This window comes from Meles meles, chromosome 1 (genome assembly GCF_922984935.1).
Source record: "Meles meles chromosome 1, mMelMel3.1 paternal haplotype, whole genome shotgun sequence".
Classification (NCBI taxonomy): domain Eukaryota; kingdom Metazoa; phylum Chordata; class Mammalia; order Carnivora; family Mustelidae; genus Meles; species Meles meles.
In genome coordinates, this window is record NC_060066.1 from 200,035,433 (window position 1) to 200,060,381 (window position 24,949).

The 24,949-nt window shown below is 39.7% G+C and overlaps 1 protein-coding gene across 5 annotated transcripts in view; it reads left to right on the forward strand.

Moving 5' to 3' along the window:
• Positions 1-924: 924 nt before the first annotated feature.
• Positions 925-24,949, forward strand: part of HNRNPR (heterogeneous nuclear ribonucleoprotein R) — a 33,532-nt gene continuing 9,507 nt past the window's right edge. For 2 of the 5 annotated variants that reach the window (XM_046007545.1, XM_046007566.1), the window contains exons 1-7: positions 931-1,062; positions 4,265-4,433; positions 6,710-6,828; positions 7,469-7,576; positions 10,094-10,207; positions 21,277-21,453; positions 23,052-23,187. In XM_046007545.1, coding sequence (XP_045863501.1) covers positions 4,277-4,433; positions 6,710-6,828; positions 7,469-7,576; positions 10,094-10,207; positions 21,277-21,453; positions 23,052-23,187 — 811 coding nt within the window. In that variant the 5' untranslated portion in view covers positions 931-1,062; positions 4,265-4,276. Of the gene's footprint in view, positions 1,063-4,264; positions 4,434-6,709; positions 6,829-7,468; positions 7,577-10,093; positions 10,208-21,276; positions 21,454-23,051; positions 23,188-24,949 lie in introns of all 5 variants that reach the window. The other 3 variants (XM_046007555.1, XM_046007576.1, XM_046007584.1) reach the window with 3 other exon arrangements.

Genomic DNA, 24,949 nt, shown 5'->3' on the forward strand with positions numbered 1-24,949 from the left:
AGCTGGGAAGATTGTGGGAGGAGAGAGGTTTGCACCAAGGCAAGGACAGAAAACAAACCATAAGGGCGTTATATTGGAAAATGGGTTTAGGAATAACAGGAATTCACCTCCTTGGGACCTAGCCCTTTCCCTGCACCGCTCCCTTGGCTTCGCAAATGCATGTATCTGCCGTACTTCTTCCTAACAATTAGCTTCAAACCCTGTGAGAAAAGGTCCCTGCTCGGGCATTTGCGAGTTAACAGTGCTCTCGAATGGTGCCAACTTCAGCGATTTCTCACGTTCCGAGCTGCCCCAACGATGTACAGCGGGGAGTCCGGGGGCAGTTTTCCGATCGCCCCAAGAGATGATTTTTGTCCGGGAAATTCTCCAGCCAGACGGCCAGCCAAATCAGCCTTACACTGTGTTCCAACCGAAGCCCAAAAGATGACCCAGAAGGAGGCCGGACCGCGTGGCGGTGGGCGTGTCTGGGGCGAACGCCTGCGGCGGCGGCGGCAAGAGGGAGGTTAGGGACGCCGCGGCGCCGGCGGAGGGGCGGGAGGGCCGCGAAGGCGCGGGGCCGGAGCGGACAGTAGGGGGCGGGGTTCCGGAGGCGACCACGCGGCGCGAGGCCTAGCTTTTCGGTCTCTTATCACCCGCAGACGAGGAGCGAAGAGCCTCGCCCATTCAAGGCCCGGTGCCCCGCAGCCTCGCCTCTGTACCGGGGGCTCCACCACAGACCCCTTTGTGTTCCTACCCCCGCCCCGGAGGCGCCCCAGCCGGCGGCGCTGACTTCCCTCATTGGCTCAGCCGACGGCTTCATCGATTGGCTCCCCAGTCGTCCAGCGTGATCCGCTTCTTTCCGCTACTATTGGACGCCCGAGCTGCCTTTCAGGCCGCCGCGAGAGGCGATTGCCCGGCCGCTCGGAGTCCCTGGAAGCAGTTCCGGGAAACCCCGCGTGCTGCCGGGATCGCGTCTCTGTCCATGAGGGGGGGAGGGGGTGGCGCGCGCGCCATTTCTAGTCGTTTTCAAAGCGCCTCGCGCTGATTCTCACGGGCCCGGCCGGCGGCCCCAGCTCTGCCCTGGTGAGTCTCGCGCCGGCCCATGGGGGGAGGGGCCGGGAGCCCCGATCCGACCCGACGGGCCCCAGCCAGGGCTCGGCGCCTTGGCCCCAGTTTCCTTTTCGCTCCGAGGCCCCGGGGTGGGGGTGGGGATGGGCTGGGGGCGGCTTCGGCCTCGTCCGGCCGCGCAGCGGAGGGCCTAGCCCGGCCGAGGCGCCTCCTCGCCCTCGCTCATCCTCCTCCCGCCCCTCTAGCCCCCGGCCGGCGGTCCGGCCCGCCGGGCACCCTCCGCGCGGCCTGCCGGGGACTGCCGTGTTTTTCCCGCCTCCGCCCGCCGCTCCACGCGGCCGGCCCGGCCCGTGGCCTCAGACGCCCGCGGTCCCTTGGCTTCTGTCCTCCGGAGCCGCTTCGCGCTCGTCTCGGCTGGCCTAGCCACGAGTGGGATGTGTTGCTGATCGCGACGGGCATGAGGGGGTGGGGTGGGCAGAGGGCGGGATGCAAACCCCGGGTTACCTGAGCCGGGAGAAAACTTTTGTGAGAGCTGGAGCCCGAGGGCCGATCTGTGTAGGAAGCCTCCCTCCCCTCCCCCATTCTGCATGCTTCGAGCCGAGATTTGAAGGAAAAAATGACTACTAGAGGCCGTGAAACTTAGGCTTCAAGCGGCGCCCGAGATGCATAATTCTAAGAATGTCTTAGGCGCACTAAATTGGAAAGGCGATTCTTTTTCTTATACGGAAGTAACCGTGTTGCTAAAATGTAAAACTTAAGGCCAAGGGGTTCTTGAAAGCTTCAGTCCTCTCATGCTGACCTGTTTGAGATTTTTGCTGTCCTCAAGAGACTCAGTTTATGTCTCATGAGTCAGTCGTAGGATAAGGGCTTGACACTCCTAACCCATGAGATAACCGTTAGTTTTCATTTCGTTGGTTCTTTTAAAGCCCGTCTCTTAATACGAAGAATTTGCACAGAGATGTTCAGAAAAAGTCAGGGAGGGGCTAGTGCTGACTTCCCAAATCTCCCAGCAGCCCTTTAAAATCTTATTTAAATGTCTGCTTTTTGCAAAAATGCTTAGATCAAATGACTCCAGTCACAGTATATTTGCTGCATCCAGAAATATGGTTTGGCTGTGTGGCATTGTATTGAATTGACACAAGTTTTAAATGGTCTCATACGACATAAAAGAGGTTTTTAAATGAGCACATTGTATTTGGCTTGAAGAGAGAGGTTTTCCTTGATCTGAAAGGTTTTATTTCCTGGAATCTAATTATTTTACTTTTTTGGTTAAAGTTTACAAACTTTTTGACAATATCAACCAATTTCAGAATCAACTTGTAGAAGTACCTTTGCAATGGAATGGTAGTCATAAATATTTCTCTCTTGTGCTTAATACACAACTTGTCTTTTTTGCTTTACACATACTTAAAAAAAAATCACCTTAGCAGATGTTCATTGAACTTTCCTGTTAAAAATTTGCTTTCTTTCTGTGACTATAGTATTCACAGGTGCAATAACTGTTAAGGGTCTTGTGATACTGAGAACTTTTGAGTTCTGATGATCTTATGGTTGTATTTGGGGGTGCGGGAGCGTGGGAAAACAGAACTATATGTTCACAAGGAGATTTTGGACTTCAGGGTGCATCTTTATAGAAATAGGTTATATTAATCAGTAAACGTATACATCTTACGCTGTAAGTAGTTTCTTGATGAAAAGTGTGCCAGTTTTGAATGTTTTCGTTTTTGTCAGTTCTTCAGAAGTTGAGGCTTGCCTTGAGAAACCTTTTTCCACCCAAAGTTTAACGAGGATCTGCGTCCGTGTAGACCTTAGTGGGCTATCAAGTCTTAATGTTTTGTAATTCTAAAACGTCATGATACTGATCTTCTTTTCAGAATAACCTTTTCTGCATTTTCCTTCCTTCCTGCTCTCTATGACCTCGTTCCCCTTGGTCTTTCTCCCTTTCTCATTAACTTCAGCTAAATATCAGTGGACTTTGAACTGAAAGGAAGTTGTTTTAGGTCAGAAAACTGCTCCTGGTGCACCTGCACAGTGGTTGTAAGCCGTCTGGAAGTGTGGTTATCTCGCGGGGTTTAGTGCTTTTTAGGAAGCTTGTATTTTCTTTATAGCTGACTAGGTACCTTGAGGTTCATCAAGAAAAGGAGGCTTCTTCTTGAGATCCATCTTCATGTCCTCTATTTCAGTATTTGTTGCAGTGTCTTTATTCTGCTTATTATCTTCATCACATTCACCACAGACAAGTGCACTTTAATTCCCTGTCTTTCGAGGCAGTATAGAGACTGGCCTTATATGGTTTTATTATCTAATCTCTCTCTTCAGGGAGCTGGTCCATTTCAGTACTACATACAGGTTGAACATACGAAATAATTTGGGTAGGTTAATCTGGGACATCTGACCTAAGTTTACCCTCATTAGGTAATGTTTGTTGAAACTGTTTGGAAGAAGTTAGCCGTCCATTCTTCGATATGTTTTTGCAGCTTTACTGATACGAAAAATTCAATATGTACTCATGATTTTTTTTTTTTTTGAAGATGCAACCTCAATTATAGCTCACTCTTTATTTTATGTGGACTTAAAACAATCGTTTAGCTTTTAAACTTGGTCATTTTTTCTTTTAAATCTGTGAATGGGAATAGCAAATTAATTTTAGAACAAAAATTAATGTCAAGTTGTGTTGTTGTTTTTTTTTAAGTGAGGCGGAGAAAACCCAAACCACCAGCATGTTGAACTAGAGACAGCAGTGCATTGATCTCACACCTATCCTAGATTTGAAGCAGAACTAGGAAAATTTGAAAGTCCTTAAACCTTGATTAAGTGGTCTGTTTCTAAATCAAACTTTTAAAAACTGTGTAAGAATTGAGAGTTGATGGGCTTTTTAGGATTTTGTGGTGATTTGTTGACATGCTTGTCAGGACACAACAGCTGCTTTTGTTAATCAGCAATTCTACCTTCAGTAAATTCAAGCCTTTTTTTTTTTTTTTTTTTAACCCCGTGTACATGAAGTTCCTTAAAGATCTAATGCTTCCATGTACATTTTCTATGGTTCCACAGGGTTATTGTTGCAAATTTAGGTCAGATACATCACAAAAGGCATATAATATTATTTTGATAGAGTTTATTAGCAGCATGTATACAAATTAGTTTAGATAAATCATGCATTGTCCTACAAACTAGTTATTTCTGGCTTAATGTAATATAGCTCCTGAATTTTTTCCAGCAGCATAATAAAATGGCTAATCAGGTGAATGGTAATGCGGTACAGTTAAAAGAAGAGGAAGAACCAATGGATACTTCCAGTGTAACTCACACAGAACACTACAAGACACTGATAGAGGCAGGCCTCCCACAGAAGGTGGCAGAAAGACTTGATGAAATATTTCAGACAGGTATAATATGCATTTCTTGTTTCTGACTGGTTATGAAAGTGAGGGCAAACCACTTTGAATTTTATAGATTTTTTTTTTAAGGTTAAATAATACATATTGTTTCTGATCTATGTAGAGCTGAATGTTTGTTACTTTCCCTTCATTGAGGGCATATTGGGTTTGACTTTGATATTCTTATTTCATTATTTTGAAGCCTTCTTAGTGTTGAATATGCAGTCTTAGTTGTTTCAGAACAGTACATCAATTGGTCTTCGATTTACCACCAATTAAAATGTATGTTTCAGCATACCAAATGTTACATTTTTTTCTTAATCTAAATCAGTCATCATTTTGCTTTTACTTTTCTACTTTTAGCTTCTTAAAGTGATTGTTAAATTAGCTTAGGTCTGATTAGGTGGCATAATAAGAGTACTGGTTAGACAGTATTGTCTGAAACGATAATAAATGTCAGACTCCTTGAGAGTTTGTGGCCTGTCTCGTTTCTAATAGACAAAAATCCACATCTCTCCGTAATCTGGAAGTGTTGGTTTGTAACAGCTGCTTTTTAAAAAAATTTAGAAGTCCCATGGATAAGTGCTTAAGCAAATTTGAATATCTTAATATGGTCGGTTGTAAGCGGTTTGAAGTTTTTAAAGAGGGAGAGAAATATTTACCCTTAGGGAGTGTTGTTCATTAATAAATGTGTCCTCCCCCTTTGGGGCCATAGATGGAAACTTTCTTCCTCTGTGTTTTGTGTGCCTATCCAGATTCTGGGAGAGAGAATTGAATGGTCTCACAAATGTGTCTTAAGTACTGTAGTAACAAATATCTGGTTTTTTGTCCTTAAATTTTTTTTTTCAAATCTGAGAAGCGTAGGATAATTTTAGACGTTAAAATGACTTCCGAAAAATGACTCCTGGGTGATGGTTCTATTTGAAAATCAGTCCTCAGGAACTTTCTGTGACATTCTGCCATAGAGAATTGGCAGTGATTTGCTCAGAGATGCTCTCTTGTAGAGTGTTTTGTTATTGACAAGAGGCTGATGGTTCGGGTGTAGGGTTGGATTGACAGAATGGATCGATGGGTGTCCTCTGAGTTGTGGCTTTGGGTGGTGGTATGGAATTCTGAAGTAAGGAAACTCCAATAATTAGGCATGCTCATTTTGAGCTTTTAAAACAAATCATGGCAACATTTTCTTAAAGTAACTTTACAAATGGCATTACATTTATTTAAAATATATTTACTGTATGGAGTAAAGTTCTTTTTCACTTTATCAAAATGGAGTCACTTTTGATGTTCATAGGGACTTGGAGTTTTAATCTGCCAAATATATCCATTTTACGTTGGATCAATTCTGAAATCTATTCCTTATAGAGAGAAATACAACACCAACTTAACAGACTTAAGAAATTACATTTCAAACTGAGTAGATGTTCTGTGTGCAGTTAATATACTACATGTATAGAATACAGTGCAAATATTTTCTGTGTAGTTTACCTGTAAGTCCATAGTACAGTCCTTAATGCCATTTGAGAAAAACAGTCGTTATTGACAGTGTTGTGAATGCCACGGCATCTTTTAAACCTCAGCTTGACACATCAGAAGAACAAAAAAAAAGCCTTAAAATACGACTTTCAGAATTGATTAATCAAGCTGCACTTGCATTTGTAGAAGAGTTTAAAATTATGCCTTTCCACATTCTGATTGCAGCAAAATAGACGCTCAGATAAACAAATGTATTTCATTTTCTCTTTGGTGCTAAGGAGGAAAAAGCCTTTAATACCTTTTGGAGAGTGGAAAGAATTATTTAGTAAAACTGGTTTCTCTTTTTTTTCTCCCACCTCTTGTGTGGTTAGCAACAACTACAACAGTCCATATAATTTGAAGCTTGATCCTTGGGGAATACAGTGTATGCTTACCACTCTAACATAAATCAGAATTTGTTGTATTAATACTTAATCTGTAGTACATTGTGTACATCAGATTTACCTTCCAAGCCTTAAGAAGGGGAGGGGAAATGGGGCTAGGATTTTTGTGGGGTTTCTGTGGGATGTGGGGATTGAAATTCGTGTTTGTAGGATTGAAATTCATGTTTGACATTTTATCTTCTATTTTCATATTTGTACTCTTGACCTTTCTGTATAGTATTTGTATAGCTGCCTATATGCCTATTAAATGAGAATGTAGTTTGTTAGTAATAGTACTGAATATAACAATTCTTGATTAAACATTGATAGCACAGTTTAGGTTATCCCTTTTGTTGCAATAACATTACCCCTTTTCAATTTAATTTGTAGGATTGGTAGCTTATGTCGATCTTGATGAAAGAGCAATTGATGCTCTCAGGGAATTTAATGAAGAAGGAGCTCTGTCTGTACTACAGCAGTTCAAGGAAAGTGACTTATCACATGTTCAGGTAAGGCCACTTACTAGAAATGCTTTTGAATAACTAATGACCTGAAATTTCTTTACCATTACTTTTTTTCCTGAAAAGAACTGATACTTTTTTGTTTGTGACTACCTCTGCTTATATTAAAAAAAAAAAAAGAGTTTAAAGGAAAAAAAAAGACCTTTCACAGGAGAGTTCTCAGAAAGTAAAATCTCTCCCCACTTCTTTCCAGTTAAGTTACTTTAAAACTTAAAATCAAAGTCAGGGTTTGCTGATAGTTATTACTAAGCTTTTATGGGTTTAGAATACTCCGATTTTAAACAGTTTGGGGTTTATCTGACCCTGTTTTATTATCTTGGAGGAAAATAATATAGGTAGGAGAATAGTTTTGGAATGTCTGGCAAAGATAGTCCAGTGCGTTTGAATATCAACAAATGGAAGATTCTTACCAGTGTGGAAGGTAAGCATGCTGAGGTCTTGGCTGTCTTACTGCTCTTCTGCTCCAGTCTGTGGCACACAGTAACCACTCAGCAAATACTTGTTGAGGGAATAAATGAGTAAATATTTGGTTAAAATTCTGGTCTTTTGAAACTGTAAATTAACTATGTATTTGACCCTTCGATGATACCTGGTGATTCTTTTTCATTGAATTACTTGTCTATTCTAGAACAAAAGTGCATTTTTATGTGGAGTTATGAAGACCTACAGGCAAAGGGAGAAACAGGGGAGCAAGGTGCAAGAGTCCACAAAGGGGCCGGATGAAGCAAAGATAAAGGTAAAACTGGCCTCCAGTCATTGCAATGGTAATAAGTTGAATGATGAGATCGAATGTTTCTTTTCATGTTGCCTAGAAACAGTTTTCATTGTTCCACACTTTTTTTAAGCTAGTGTTTTAGAAATGAGATAATTGAAGGAAAATTACACAAGAAGAATTCGGGGGGCAAACATTCAGTTGTATGTTTGGTGAAAAACCTTAATTCAGACCCTTGTCTCATTGTTCTGGCTCTGAAGGATACGTGTTTATTGATGCTTCTGCTAATAGCTTTTGAGGTTGACTCAGTCATATCTCTTGGTTTGGTTTCTTTCTGAGCACTTTGTTTTTTTTTCTCTCTCTCTCTCTTTTTTTTTTAAGAGGTATTTTATAACTGCTTTACTCCTGAATTTTTATTTACCTCAGTTTAATTATTTGTAAACTGGGCATAGTAATAATACCTATTCCCATAGAGTTGTGAGGATTAAAGGAATTAAGACATGTCAGGTGCTTAGAATAATGCCTGGAACATAGCAAGAACTGTGTAACTAGCACCAGTTACTGTTATCGTTCAGATAAACTGCTCTGCGAGATAAATACAGGGCTTTTGGTGAAAGACCAGTGAACCTCATTCCTTAGTTAAGGGGCTGTTGATGTTTTGCCACAGCGATAGATTTTTCAAATTGAAGTAGTTATTTTATTTAATGAAGTTTTTTGTATCGTTTTTGTTTTAGAAAATAGAACTTGTAGTTTCTGACGTGGAATAGTTTACATAGAGCTCCTTTGTACCTTTTTCCCTCATCTGTAAAACGAGGTTAAAAAAATTTAACCTCGAATTTAACCTATTCTTAAATATTTTTAAAATAAATAACGTGAAAATTCCATTTGACGAAATTATTGGTGTGTATTGGATAGGCCTGTGTTATTTCCCCGAAAGTGGGTATTTGCTTTTGGTAAGGTGTATTTGGCACACGTGATATGTGTATATTACATATTAGACAAGTAAAGTTTAAATGTATAAGTGTATCCCGTGTGTATTGTGTTACATGTGTTTCTCTGCTTAAAGTTAGAGCAGCTCTTTTTTAATCAAAGGTAGAAAAATAGAGACCCTAAAGTAACTCCAGAATCCTGGGGGTCCTCCGACCAGACTTTTGAAAGCTACTAAATTTGATGTCTGGACTTTCTTGTTGCTTTGATATTGTGTATAGATCTTCATCAGCTTAGGATGGGTTTATCTGGACATGGATGAAACTATCCTTAGTCAAAAATATACCTAATGGCACTTAACCTGCCAAACATAGCCTAGCCTACCTTAAATGTGCTTAGAAAACTTACATTTGCCTATAGCTGGGTAAAGTCACCTCTAATACAAAGCACATTTTATAATGAAGTGTTGGCTATCTTGTGTAATTTATAAGAGTTCTGTACTGACAGAGAAAAACAGTGGTTGCTATGGATACAGAATGGTTGTTTAGTGTATTGGTTGTTTCTCTTGTGATTGAGTGGTTGACTGGGAGGGGAGCCTCCCTGCCTCAGCCCAGCATCGCAAGAGTATCGTCCTGCATATGGCTAGCACTGGAAAAGATCAAAAATCAAAATTTGAAGTGTGGCTTCTACTGAATGCGTATCACTTTCGTACCATCCTGAAGTTGAAAAATTTGTAAGTTGAGTCATCACAAGTTGGGGACCATCTAACTTTTAAAACAGGAAGTGTAAAAATCTCCCGTTTTTAGGTAGATAACATTTCTTTTTTTCCATTTTGTCTGAGCTGTTGGCCCCTCATATAAATACAGACACTTAAGGGCAAGAGCATTACCTTCTTTTCTACAATCCCTCTTTAGTACCTAAGGTTGTGAAGAAGGTCGGTAATCAGGAAACATAAGGTTTTGTTTTTTGAAACCTGAGAATGCTCATTTGGTAATTGCCAAATATTTTGAGTTTGCGTTGTATGAGAAATGGTCTGGTTCTCATAGAGCTTATGATATAGCAGAAATACAAAAGGATTAAACAAAATAAAGGTTAAATTACTTGACTATAATCGAAATTCACAGTAGGAAGATGTAAGGAATAGTGAATGAGAGAAGCTGCGTGAAGAAGGTAGGACTTCTGATTAGAGAACATTTTTTTTTGAAAGGAGTCACAGGTAGGTAGATGGTATGTAAAGGGAACAAGTAAGGAAAGCTCTCAGTAAAGAAGAGGAGAATGCTGAATGAGGACTGCTGCAATACGGAAGTATGGATAGGTATCCTGGGGTCAGCTTATGTCACGTTTGTAATAATCCTTGCCCCATTTTTCTGTTCCTTCATAGCAAAAAATCATTGTGTGCTTAAGAGATTTAATTTGTACACAATTCTTTCCATTCAGTGTATGGAAAGGAGTAAAATGAAGGGGAACAACACGTGTGAGTGATACCAGTGTGAATTTTGACATTATTTTACTTAAGCTACATGGCCTACAATGTTGGGATATCCTTTGGAAAAGATTAATATACTGATGTGTGATATAATATTCAAGTATAAACAGATGTATAATTATCTTTAGGCGTTGCTTGAAAGGACTGGCTATACTCTGGATGTAACCACAGGACAGAGGAAGTATGGTGGTCCTCCACCAGACAGTGTGTACTCTGGTGTACAACCTGGAATTGGAACAGAAGTAAGTGTTCTTCAGCTGTTTGCCGAAATCTTTCCAGTTTGTAAATTATTCTCTCTATTGTATGATGGGGAAGAGTAGTTGATTCTTTTTAAAGTTTAGCTATAATTATTTTCTTTGGCTAGCCATTTGCATTTTACTGTAGTCATAAGCAAGGGGAACCATGTGACTAGTAGATGTCCAAACACTCTGTAAAGGAATGTGGAGTTCTTGGAACTGGTTGCTAAAACCATGCAACCAGCAACACACCATTTTAGGTGCTTAGGTTGAGGTTATGAAAGAGAAACATTTGCTTTATTCTGTTTTGTTTTAGGTCAGTGATTCTGAATAGCGCTTGTCCTCCCTCCTTGGCCCTACCCCCACCACGTAGAGGGTATCCAGTTTTTGCTGAGAGATTTATTTATTTATTTATTCTTTATTAAAATTTTAAAAAAGATTTTATTTATTTATTTGACAGGTAGAGATCACAAGTCGTCAGCAGAGAGGCAGGCAGGAGGAAGTAGGCTTCCTGCTGAGCAGAGAGTCTGATGTGGGGCTCTATCCCAGGACTCTGGATCATGACCTGAGCCGAAGGCAGAGGCTTTAACCCACTGAGCCACCCAGGCACCCCTGCTGAGAGATTTATTGATGGGAGTGGGTCACACAAGGGAAGGGTGTAGAATCAGATAAAAGGTCGAGCACATTGGTCTGTCATTGAACAAAGCAATTTCTGCTGCTCCATCTGTGCCTTCCTAGAGGTTTTTTCTATATGCCTCTATGTCAGGTAACTCTAGCCCCCACCCCCCTTTTAAAGATTGTGTATTTTGGAGAGAGAGTGCATGCACGGGGGCTCGGGGGTCGGGGGGGGTATAGAGAGAGAGAGCCCCAAGTAGACTCCCATGCTAGTGCGGAGCCCGATGCAGGGCTTGATGTCACAGCCCTGAGATTATGACCTGAGTCAAAACCAAGAGTTGGTCTCTTAACCCACTGTGTCACCTAGGCGCCCCACCAGTTCTGATCCTTTAAATGGTAAAAACTGTGTGCCAAAATATAAATTTACAGCAGGGTCTTTTCTTTCTGGTGTCTTTCAGGTAGCCAAAAGAGCAGTTTGTGAATAAAGACATTACCAGTTAACTTTTTAGATTTATATCGGAAATAATTCCAGTGTAGTCTTGCTATATAAAATAGAGTTTACATTCATTGGTCTTTGTTCCCTGAACTGCCTTCAAGCATTATGACAGTTAATACTCTATTTCTTAATATTTAGCAGTATTAAAGGGGACTCTAAGCATCTTTATTTTTCATGATACCTAAATCAGCTATATATTATTGTTTTGTGTCTCTTTAAAAAAAATAACTATAAATTATTCCATGTTCCATAATTACTATAGAGTTGGGATTGGACTGTGAGCCATCTAAGTTTGTTCTAGGAGCAAATGTCATGAAATACAGAATACGAGTGAAGAGTATTTTGTTTTGTTTTGTTTTAAAGATAATTTATTAATGGAGTGCCTGGGTGGCTCAGTTGGTTAAGCATCTGCATTCAGCTTAGGTGCTCTCAGTGGGGAGCCTGCTTTTCCCTCTCCTTCTCTGCCTGCTGCTCGCCCTCCTTGTGCACTCTGTCAAATGAATAAATAAAATCTTGAAAAAAAAAAAAAAAGATTTTCTTATTTTTAAGTAATCTCCATACCAACCTGACACTCCAGCTCACAACCCTGAGATCAGGAGTCGCAGTCTACTGACTGAGCCAGCTAGGTACCTCAAGCCGTCGTTCATTTTTAATGTTCTGCTTAGATTGTGAATGCTTTCAAATCTACATTTAGATTTTATTAACTTTTTTTTTTTTTTTTTAAGATTTTGTTTATTTGACAGAGACACAGCGAGAGAGGGAACACAGCAGAGGGAGTGGGAGAGGGAGAAGCAGGCTTCCCGCCTAGCAGAGAGCCTGATGCAGGGCTCCATCCCAGGACCCTGGGATCATGACCTGGGCCGAAGGCAGATAATTAACGACTGAGCCACCCAGGCACCCCTACATTTTATTAACTTTTAAACAATATACAAATGTAGTTCAACTTTCTTACTTGAACAGCTATTGTCATAGGTTTTTTTTTCCCAAATGGTTTTAAATTTTATTTTCTTACCTTAAACCCTCATATAAAATAAATAAAAAATGTAATTGCTCTTTTGCTTCTTCCTTATTTAGAGGCAGCCTAAAACCACCTCTGAGAGGGAGATATAGTTTGAAAAAATTATCTGTAGTATACCATCCAGCATGTGATATCCTTATTAGTATTTATCAATTATTACATTTATCTTAGTCTTGTTTCTTTAGTTATAAAAACCTTAGGAATAAAAATTAAGTCTATGTAATATTGTTAATGTTCTTTCCAACGCCCAGTATAGCCTGGTATAAAATTAGTTGGTTGTATCTATTTACAAAATGAACTTTTTTAATTACAAAATTTTAATTACAAAATAATTACAAAAATGAACTTTTTTAGCCTGTTAGATTTGTGCTGTTAATGAGCTCATTAATGGAGACTTGTTTTATGAGATGAGAAAGGAGTTAGTATTCGTACCATTTTGCTGAAAGCATTTAAACAATGTAATAGGATAAACTATTTTGATTATCCTGTTAGAAACAAAGTTGACATCCTAATTGTAAAATATGGTATTCTTTTATATTATATTGTGTCTTTAGGGGTAAGATGCATTTTCCTATATAGTAGATATCATCACATACAGCAAATACCTTTGCAGTGAAATCCCTGTATGAGCCTAAGCCACTCCTATCAAGCAGTTTGTTACAACAAAATCTTGGGATAAAGGTTTGGGTTCTACCCATAAAATTAAATTCCAAGAGGTTTGGCATGTACCTGTTGAAAATTAAAGTATTGTTTTGGTTTTGTTTTTTTTTTTTTTTTAAGATTTTAGAGAACATGTTGGGGAGGGGCAGAGGGAGAGAATCTTCAGGCCAGCTCCACGACCCATGAGATCATGACACGAGCCAAATCCAAGAGTGGGACGCTTGACCAACTGAGCTGTCTATGCGCCTCTAAAATTAAAGTTTTTAAAAAATCAGAAAAATAGGTTTTTAACATACTGGGTTACTGATTTAATAAATAAATTGGTTTTAGTTGGTGTTATTTTTGATGCTGTGAGGTTTAAGTTTTTGTTCTTTTGTGTTTCACTGTAGTCATTAAAAATTTTAGCTCTTGATTGAGGAAGTTGAAATTAGGTCAGTGCCTGAGTCTGACAGTGTTAAAATTAAGTTAGGAGAAGAGTGAGGTTTTTGTCTTGGTAAAATCTACTGTAAATGAACCCTATAAAGGAGCACTCCTTTGCATTGTTCTAAGCATTGTCCTGAGATAAGAAAGATAGGTACTAATTTTGAAGTGTGTTTTTTAGTGGGTCTGGGCCCTCAGATGCAGTCTGGTTATAGTATCTTTGTGTTCCTCAGCGGGCATTGTAAAACTGTTTTGGGAAACAGCCTCTGTTTTCATTAGTTTCCATGATAATAAGGACTTATCTTTTTAAAGAGCACAGCATTGGTGTTTTGTAGAGGAGTTCAAAGGAAATGGTAGATTGAAATTTAATTCTTTGGTATTTTAACTAATGGAGGTGTTAGAGAACCAGTGTATTTAACAGAGATGTAAAAGTATATGACTTAGTAGTACCTGAATTGAATTATGTATAAGGAAAAGCTGCTGTGTTTGTAAAACAGCAAATAGGAGCAGGATAATGGAAGAGCCCTAGCAGGTACTCAAAAGACTGTTGCACTGCCGTTAATGTTAACGCTTCCTTCCAGAGCCTCAAAGGACTTTTTCTCTGTTACTGTTGAGGTATTTAATGGTTGGGTAGTAGATAGCCAAAACATTTTTCAAGTCTTGATGCTTAGCGAGTAAAAAAGGAACTGGTTGTTACGGTATTCATTACATTCTGCTTTGTTTTTTTGTTTTTTTTTTTTAGATTATTTATTTATTTATTTATTTGACAGAGATCACAAGTAGGCAGAGAGGCAGGCAGAGAGAGAGGAAGGGAAGAAGGCTCCCCGTTGAGCAGAGAACCTGATGTGGGGTTTGATCCCAGGACCCTGAGATCATGACCTGAGCTGAAGGCAGAGGCTTAACCCACTGAGCCACCCAGGCGCCCCCATTCTGTTGGTTCTGATAGGGGCAGGGGTCAGAGGAAGCTAACCTGCATATGGCCTGAGTGCTTACTCTGAACAGTTCCTATGGGCCCATAACGGCTCAGGGACCAACAAGTTAATAAAAGGAAAACATTTCTATTTCATTTCAGTTAATTAAAAATTGAGCTTAGAAACTTATAAAGGAATGATGCCTAGTTTTAAATACTGTTTATTTTTAGCCTTTTTAAGTTACTTAAATGTCCTATGTTAAACTGATCTTGAAATGAAGCCATCTCCTCCTTCTCAGTAAATCAGTATTTTTAGCCTGTTTCTTTTTGGATCCCATTGATTATCATATTGGGAACTTTGTTGATCACAGATTTGTTGATGTTTCTTCTAAAGTAAATAGTATTCTTATGGAAAATCTGTAAGTTGGACTTCTGACATTCAAATGATACTTCAGAGTACAAGGAACTTGGCTCTTATGAATCCTGTATGTAAAGTGATCAGTCAGTCATTAAATTCTGAAAATAGAGGTTTTTCACTTTAGGTTTGCTTAATGAGGCAAACCTGTCTGTTCTAAAAATATGGGCACAAGTGTTACATAAGTAATGTAATAACCTGACACTTCACTTCCTCACTGAGCTGTGTGTCGGGTGTATTTTCACAGTGCCTCTTCGTGTGCTCCTCGCTTTATGTGCTTTTGTAACGGGTATGGAAGAAATAGGGATAGTGAACAATGTAATTATGAAGCACCGTTGCATTATGTTAATGGAAGTAATAGGAACCAGAATTTGCTTCCCAGAACACATTTTAAATGTTCAAATACAAATACCTTCAAATACATAAACACTGTCCGACTGGGCCAGAGACCTCAGCCGCACCAAAAAATATATTTCAAAATGAATACCAATTATCCTTCTATATATTTTTTTTGTCTCAGGACATCTTTTTTTTTTTTTTTTAAGGATTTTATTTATTTATTTGATAGAGATCACAACTAGGCAGAGAGGCAGGCAGAGAGAGAGGGGGAAGCAGGCTCCCTTCTGAAGCTGAGAGCCCGATGTGGGACTCGATCCCAGGACCCTGGGATCATGACCTGAGCTGAAAGCAGAGGCTTTAACCTACTGAGCCACCCAGGCGCCCGGCTCAGGACATCTTTTATCCACAGTTTTTTAGTGCTGTGCCCCATTAATGAATGGTCATTTATAGGATTGATAAACTGAGACTGATGAGAAGTGGGCAGATGCTCCGGATATCTTGAAGGCACATCTAACAGGGTTTATTGATGAGTGGGATATGGGGGTATGAGAGAAAGCCAAGGATGACTTCAAGGCTTATGACCTGAGCAGCTAGAAGGATGGAGTTGCCATGGATTAAAATGAAGATTGCTGTAGAGAAGAGCAGATTAACACATTGAAAGATCGTAATACAGTTCTGGACATGTTAAGAGTTAGATGTCTCTTAGACCTCTGAGTGGAGCTGTTGAATGAGCAGTTGCTTCTGTAAGCCTGGAATTCAGGGAAGGGTTTTGGCTGGAGGTTATAAATGTTGGAAGCATAAGCATCTACTTGGTATTTGAAAACCTTGAGTTTGGATGTGATCACCAGGGAAGACTAAGGTCATCCTTAGCCAGACTAAAGGTCTAAAATCTGATCCCTGCAGCCCTCTGCATTTAGAGATTGGGGAGATGAGAAGGAACTAGTGAAGGGAAGTGAGCAGAAAGAACCAATGAGGTAAGAAAAAAATCAGGGGTGTGGTATCCTAGAAGTCCAGTGAAGAGTGTTTTCATAGCAGGAGGGTGGTCAGTTACAACAAACTTTCCAAGTGAGACAAGGACCATGAATTGACATTTGATCCTGGCAACAGGGATATCATCAGTGACTTTGACAAGAATAGCGGTGAAAGCCCTATTTGGAGAGATTAAAGAGAGTGGGAGGCAAGGGATTTGAGATAGCAAGTACCTACAGCTCTTTTGAGCAATTTTGCTGAAAAGGATAGCAGAGAAGTGGGACAGTAACTGGAAGGTGTGTCGTAGTCAGGAAACATACATTTTTCATTTAAATTTTAAGTCTGATGCCCAACCGACAGAGCCATCCAGGGGCCCCTGAAAAAAAATTTTTTAAGTGACAAATTATAATCACTAGTGTGCTGATGATCAAATTGTCCTTGAGTGGAAGAGAAGGCGTGGCACCTAGTATATAAGTTAATAGCATGAGGTAGATGTTCATTTGAACATTCATCAAAGATGAGCAGCTAGTGGGGCACCTGGGTGGCTCAGTGGGTTAAAGCCTCTGCCTTCGGCTGAGGTCATGATCCAGGGTCATGGGATCAAGCCCTGCATCATGCTCTCTGCTCAGCAGGGAGCCTGCTTCCTCCTTTCTCTCTGCCTGTCTCTCTCTGCCTTCTTGTGATCTCTGTCTGTCAAATAAATAAAAATCTTAAAAAAAAAAAGAAGAAGATGAGCAGCTAGTATGTTCCAGGCACTGTTTAAGCTCGGAATAAAATGAGGAACAAGATTTGGGCTCTCTGTTCACATGGAAATTGAACCCTCTGGATGATGTTATTTCCAGGTGAAGATACTGAGACTTGCTGATTAAGAAACTTGCTCAAAGTAACTAAAATGTAGATCTGAACCCAGAATAACTTTTTTTTTTAAAGATTTTATTTATTTATTTGACAGAGATCACAAGTAGGCAGAGAGGCAGGCAGAGAGAGAGGAAGGGAGGCAGGCTCCCTGCTGAGCAGAGAGCCCGATGCGGGGCTCGATCCCACAATCCTGGGATCATGACCTGAGCAGAAGGCAGAGGCTTTAACCACTGAGCTACCCAGGCGCCCCATGAACCCAGTATAACTTAAAACTTAACTATTTCTCACATTCTCCCTGCCTTGGAGCTATCAACCTATTACTCCATGCCACCACCATCCCTTGCCTGGATTGCCTTGTGAACCTGACTGGGCAGCCTGTTTCTCCATACAGTTCATCTGCTGCCTGGCTGCCAGTCCCTTGGAACATGTCATACCTAGTCCCTTGTCTGCTCAAAACCCTCTGCTATCTTCCCAACAGAACTGGAATAAAATGCAAACTCCTAACATGGTTTAACTTGATCTGGCCCCTGTTCTCTCTTTCCCAACTTTTCTTCCAGTCGCTGTCATGTTTGCTGTTCGTCAGATATGTTAAGGGTGCTCCCATCCTTTTGTAGTGTTCTTTACCTTGGATTGCTCTTTCCTCAGATTTTTTTAACCCCCTCAGATTTTTACTTAATTTTCTACCTTAGGTCTCAGTTCAGATTTACCTTTTTAGGGCGACTGTTCCAATTAAAATACAGCCTCTTCCTCATTTATTCCCTTTCCTTGCTTTTATTTTTCTTAGCCTTTAATACATCTTGAAATCATACATATATATATTTTTAAAGATTTTATCTATTTGTTTTGACAGAGAGAGAGAGAGAGAACAAGTAGGCAGAGAGGTAGGCAGAAGCAGGCTCCCCGCCGAGCAGAAAGCCTGATGCAGGCCTCGATCCCAGGATCCTGGGATCACGACCTGAGCCGAAGGCAGAGGTTTTAACCCACTGAGCCACCCAGGCGCCCCTCATATATATATTTTTTAACCTTTGTCTCTATCAATAGTGTATAAACCTCGTGAATGCTTAGACCTTGTTTGTGATATTCACTGTATCTCTAGAACTTCGAAAAATACATGGCATATGAGTTGAAGGTATATTGAATTCCCTGTCTCATGAAAAGTTTGGAGAAGTTCTGTGAGTAGGTTGGAAGTCAGTTGTTACGTAGGCTAGGGATTATTTATTGGAACAACTCCGGGCCGATACGTAGAAGTTTAGTTGGGTATGGATAGGAATGGAAGGGATTCAGAATAGCTGAGATTTTTGTTTATTGAAAGTATTATTTCCTTGGTTATCTTGGGGACTGGAGGGAACAGCAGAAATTATGTTACTCAAGAAAAATGAGGAAAATCAAAGGAAGTGGTTGGCAAGGGTGGGTTTTACTCATTTTGATTTTTGGAAAAAAGAAACATTTGTTACAAATCTTGGCGCCTGGGTGGCTCAGTGGGTTAAGGCCTCTGCCTTCGGCTTGGGTCATGATCCCAGTGTCTTGGGATCAAGCCCCGAGTCAGGCTTTCTGCTCGGTGGGGAGCCTGCTTCCCTTTCTCTCTCTCTGCCTGCCTCTCTGCCTGTTTGTGATCTCTGTCTGTCAAATAAATAAAATAAAATCTTAAAAAAAAAAACAAACCTATTATATCTATGGCAGAATATTTAGAAAATATAATTAAAGGAAAAGAATAAAATTAGAACCATTTTCTCATGCATTGAAAAATCACTATTAGTACTATCCACATCCACAGTCATTCATGTCTATAGTTATATCTATATTCAAAAAACAATACACTGCTGTTTATTGATGATTTGAGGTAAAAATAGGACAACCAATAGGATATGCTTCCAAATGCAGTTGGAAGTATAAAATTAGGTCTTAGGATGTAGATGAGAGAGATGACTGTATAGATACAGACTGGGGAATGGATATGATCTTTGGAAGTGAAGGAAATACAGGGAAGATGAGATAGAGCCATAACTTTGGGAACATGCAGACTGTTATTAGGTGACTAGAAGAATCACTGTGGAAAGGATAGAAAAATGAAAGGTAAAAAGACCAGACTAGTGGAGGATTCTAAAAATTGAAGGGAAGAGAATTTTTAGGAGGCAGCATCTGCAGTGTTACCACTTACCAAGAAGGCAAGATGAGAGTGAGGAAAAAAAGACTTGAATTTAGTCGTTTGAAATCCATTAGTGGATTCCATTTGGGGATGCAGCTTAGTGTTAGAGGAAGAAGTCAGTGTTGCAGTTAAAGAAAGAGCATAGATGAGTGAGTTTTTGTTAGAAATATGATTCTGTAGGGATGTTGCACAGATGATGCCTTAGATGTCTTACGCTTCGTAGCTGCACAGTGCTAAGGATATGGTGGACGGGTTGCATAACTGCGTGAGTGAAATAAAATAGACATGGCCATGTGTTCAAAGTATTTGAAAGTGAAAGGAAAGGTAAATGGGTAAATATTCCTTGTTTGCATATTGTTTTGTTACGGAAGATTTGGCATGTTTGGAAGGATGTACTTAGCAAAATAGGAGAGTCAAATAAAAGTTGGCAGTTATTTCCAGGAGAAGGTGGTGTGAAGAAAGGGGCTTTGTTATGGTTAGGAAGTTAACCTTGGAAAGGAAATAAATCTCTTTTTCTGAGGTATGAAGAAGGAGAAATAGGTTCTGAGGAAGTTTTTAGGAAAATATGAGAAAACCACTGACCTTCCCACATGCCCTCCTTGGATGACTTAGTGAATGAGGGTGGGAGACTTTAAGGAGACAGAAGAATTGAATAGCTGTTGGGTGAGAGAATTATGCTGGGAATTCAAAAGAAGTTTTACCAGACAGCTGTGACAGTAAATCTAATTATTTTAAAAAGGATTGTCTTAGCACAGTTATAGAGCTTAACTTCAGAAACTTAATATTCAGTAATAATTTGGGCATCTTTTGGATTGCTGTTTCATTATTCACGTCATTTTTCAGAATATGAAATGTTGATGTAGATGAGTTTCACTAGAAAACTCATCTCTAGGGACGCCTGGGTGGCTCAGTGGGTTAAGCGTTTGCCTTTGGCTTAGGTCGTGATCCCAGGATTCTGGGATCCTTGCTCAGCAGGGAGCCTTCTTCTCCCTCTGCCTGCTGCTCCCCCAGGTTGTGCTCCTCTCTGTCTCTGACCAATAAAATCTTGAAAGAAAAAGAAAGAAAATTCATCTCAAATGCAGACGCTGACTTACTCTTTAAGGCTGCGTGTGAAGGTTGGCTTCAGGTGTGATCTGGTTGGCTCGGTTAGTTAAGTGTCTGACTCTTGGGTTTTGGCTCAAATAATGATCTCTGAGGGTCATGAGATCGAGCCCTGTGTCTGGCTCCCTCTCAGTGGGGAGTCTGCTTGAAATTCTCTCCTCTCTCTCTCTCAAATAAATAAATACATCTAAATAAGGACTGCATGTGGATTGCAAATGTTTTAATGTACAAGATTATCTTTATTGTTGCCTACGTGGTAGAAGCTTGAAGAAATTGTGGTCTAGTATTAAACATTGAGAAGGTTTTTGATTGTTTAACATATTTATCATAATTTAATCCTTATTACATAATTTTTGTAGTAATTATTTTAAGATTTATATATATATGTATATACATTTTTTAAGATTTTATTTATTTGACAGAGAGAGACATAGCGAGAGAGGGAACACAACCAGTGGGAGAGGGAGAAGCAGTGTTCCTCACAAGGACACTGGAATCATGACCTGAGCTGAAGGCAAAGGCTTAACCCACTGAGCCACCCAGGCGCCCCCTTAGGATTTATATGTTTGAGAAAGAGGGAGAGCACATGAGGGGTGGAAGGGCAGAGGGCAAGAGAAACTTAAGCAAGCTCCACGCTGAGTGCAGAGCCCATCACAGGGCTCGGTCTCAGGACCCTGAGATCATGACCTGAGGGGAAGTCAAGAGGCGGACGGTCTCTGACTGTGTCACCTAGGCACTGAGAGTTGAGAAAACTTGAGAAAGACCACTTCAGTATTTATTCAATTACTATTTTTACAAAAATGCAGATACCGTATTTCCCAAAGATACATACATATATCCTTTATTCTGTGTTTTTGTGAGAAAAAGAAACTATAAAAATAAACAATTCAGAGGTATTTTGCACACTCTTACTAATCATTTTTGTTTTTCAGTATAGAATATTATTCTGTGTTAATGACCATCGGTCATTATAGTAAACATTAGGGTTAACTCCTAATGATTCAAATTGTCCTCATTCCTCTTTAACCATCTTTGTGCCTCTAGCTCCTTAGAAGAAGAGTTGTTGGGCTTTGTGGCTCTAAAATGCTTATACTGGGATTCTAATATAGAGGTTTTTCCCCCCCCCAGGTCTTTGTAGGTAAAATACCAAGAGATTTATATGAAGATGAGTTGGTACCCCTTTTTGAAAAGGCTGGTCCCATTTGGGATCTGCGTCTTATGATGGATCCACTGTCTGGTCAGAACAGAGGGTATGCGTTTATCACCTTCTGCGGGAAGGAGGCGGCACAGGAGGCCGTTAAGCTGGTATGTGATAAACACCCACTGTCTGGCGGCCGATCAGACCGCCTCAATTAAAAACGTTCGCAGTTAACATTGTTTCGTTTTCTTTGGTTTTTGCTCTGTATGGTTAGATGTTGATAAAGTTGATATGTGACCTTTGCTCTATTTTTTTCTGATGATAAAAGTAAAAAAGACTGAAAATACCCAAGAAATAATGTGTTCGAAAAAGTCTCCCGTAATTCTGGTACTTATTAGATTGCTCAGTATCTAAAGTTTCATTTGAATATTTGGCTTCTGCAGTTCTCTCTTTGGATTTTAGGCAAAAAAAGATGTGAATTGTTACTGTTAAACTTCAGGACAAGATTCTTAAAAGTGTAATGAAGGCTGGGATGGATTCTAGGGGACATAACTGGGTGACAGTGACCTTTAGAACACAATTCAGGAAATGATTGAGACTTTTATTTTTGTCACAACCTAATCATACAGTTTATTGTCTGAGTATATGCCTATTCTTCTCTGTATTTTGTTTTCAGACCCTCCAGTCTTCTCTGTCTTCAGTCTTTCTCCTTTTTCACTATTTTGTAGGCCATCTTCTGTAATCTAGTAATTTTCTTTTACCCTTTGTACATAGTAATCAATAGTACTGCTGTGGTAGTAGTAGTAGTAACAGTTCTGCAAATGAGAAATATCTTCTTACCTGTGTTGGTATACCCATCTCAGGAACTTAAAATAACCCTGTCATTGTTTCTGCATACTCTTTCCAGACATTTGAAAGCCTCACTTAGTCTAGTTCCAGGCCTTCTGGAATGGGTATCTCTTTCACCAGGGCTTTTTGTTCTATTAATCGCTTCTAAATTAGTTCCATTCTAGCTTGACCCAGATTTTAGTTTTTATTAAGAACTTTTCCTTCCAACTTGTTTTTATTGAGAAAATTTCAAAGCTTCATTTCCTCATTTTTGGCAACGTATAGGTGATTTGTATTTTTTAATAATCATGTATCTTTTAGTAGGCTAATGGGTAAGTAATGTTAAAGTCTAAGAAGCTAAAGTATATCAAAGAAACTATCTCCATAGTGATTTAAATAAAGCCTTTTAAAATTTCCTATCATTTCATATAATTTTGAAGGTATTGTGATTGCTCTGCAATTTAAAACTTTTCATGTTTAGATATAGAATACTGTGTTTTGTGTAGAATGTGAAATTCTTCTGAATTTCTTTTTATTGATTATACTTAGTTGTTAACTATTGTTTTGCTTTTGGCTTATCTGTATCTAGTTTTATCTCTAAGGATCCTGAATGATTAGTCTTGCATACTCTTTCTGAAATTCTCCGGAAAATTTTTCAGATAGATAACATTGAAATATGATGTAAGGTATTTTAAAAAATAGTGAATAACCGAGTCCTTTATATCCAGAAGAGCAGTGAAAATTAACAAAACCAAACTAAGATGAGAGACTGTAACAAGTTTTAAAATACACATTTTTGTAATGGTAAGCGTGAGGGAATTTGGTGAGTTTGTGAAGCAGGAAGTGTTTGACCTTATAGTGTTGAATTTTTTAGAGTGAGACAATTGTCCTGAGTTTGGGATGGTTGTGGGGTATCTGGTTCTTTTCTTCCTTGCAGTGTGACAGCTATGAAATTCGCCCCGGTAAACACCTTGGAGTGTGCATTTCTGTGGCAAACAACAGGCTTTTTGTTGGATCAATTCCGAAGAATAAGACTAAGGAAAACATTCTGGAAGAATTCAGTAAAGTCACAGGTAAAACAAAAATGTATTTAGTAGAAGTTAGTTTTGGGAAATCTGTGGTACTATTTATAAGTACCAAGAAAGAGAAGTGTATGTTAATCTAAAAATGCAAATCTTTAGTGTCTAAATTGCCTCCTTTCTGCTTTACAGTGATTTGGTCTAAGCATGTTCCCTTATATCCTTAATTTCTTGGAATGTCCCCTTCCTTCTGTGCCTTCACTGCTCCTTAGCTTTTGCCAGAGTCTTTGCCTTGTAGGCCTTCAGCGAAGGCTTCCCGACATTCAGTGTGCTTTAGGGCCAAGAGGCCGGGAGTTCTTATCTTCCTCCTCCTCCTCCTCCCTGTTGCCTTGTCTAGATCAGATTTTTTAAAATTTCCTATTCTAAATCCATAGAATTGATTGAGAAGTACATTTTACATCACAGGTCTGTATACTTTATAACTGAAACAAAGTTCAACAAAACTTGTACTTTCACTTACTTTACATGATTTAGTGTTATCTTTCCTGTTCCATTTCATTTGTTTTAAACATGGGTAAAGATAAACTCAGTCTAGCTATGGTTTAAAAAACACTGATTTAGACCATGACTTCCCCTCATAAAAGCCATGTTTTTTGTCCTCCAGATAAACCGTCCTTTCTCCTCCCTTGATGCTGTCATCCGTTGCTCGTCTCGATTCAGTCTTTCATTAATTGAAGATCGCTTTTGGCCCAGAGTCTTTCTCTTCTGCCTTAAATTGACTTATTTGTAATACCTTTAACATGTACACGGATGACCGTCCAGGCCCCTAGCCTCCTAGTCTCATGACAGCCTCATCTCCAGTTCTTTACTTCTGCTCCCCCCCCCACATTCTGATCATGTTCTAGATCTTGCTGCCAGAAATTCTGCCCACTCCAAAATCTTGATTTTTCTAGTGTACTACTTTGTAACCACTGCCACTCTCCATCACACTGTGTTGGTCACATGCTCCAAATGGCGCAGTTCTTGCCGTCATCACGTAATTACCTGTCGGCTCCTTTCCGGCTTCTTATCCGTGTATTCATTCCTTCAGCAGGTGTTTGTCCAGTGCCTGTTAAAGCGGTGGCTTTGTGGTATGCGCTGGGATACAGTGGTGAATAAGATCTGTTTTCTGCCCTTGTAGAGCTTACATTCTGGGAAAGGAGTAACACAAAAAACTAAAGAAATATTTACACATTGTGGTAAGCACTGAGAAGAACAAAATAAGAGATACTTAGCTAGAGGATAGCTATTATCCCTGTTTTGATGTTTATGGAAGGCTTTTCTGATAACATAACATTTTGGGCAAGACCTGAAGAATGAGGAGGATGTAGCAGACAAAGAACAGAGGGCTGTGCATTCCAGCAGAGCAACACATGCCAAGTCTCTGAGGCAAGAAAGAACTTGGTGTATTATAGGAACTGAGAGAAGGCCAGTGTTGTTAAAATTACTGTAGAATTAAGGGTAGAATTAGATGAAGTAGGCAGAGCTTTTGTGGACCTTATAAGAAGTTTAGATTTAATTTTTGTAGAATGAGAAGGTATTTAAAGATCTCAAGCAGGGAGTAACATCTGTTTCATGTTTACAGAATATTATCTCTACTGCCATATGGGTAATGGTTTAGAGGGGCTTAAGAGTAGAAGTTAATCAATTAGTTGAGGCTATCACAGTAGTTTGGATAGAAGATTGGACTAGGGTAATAGCCGTGAAGGTGGAAATAAATAGATGGGCTATGAATTGAGTAGGGGAGTAAAGGAAAGGAAGTAAAGGAAGAAAATCA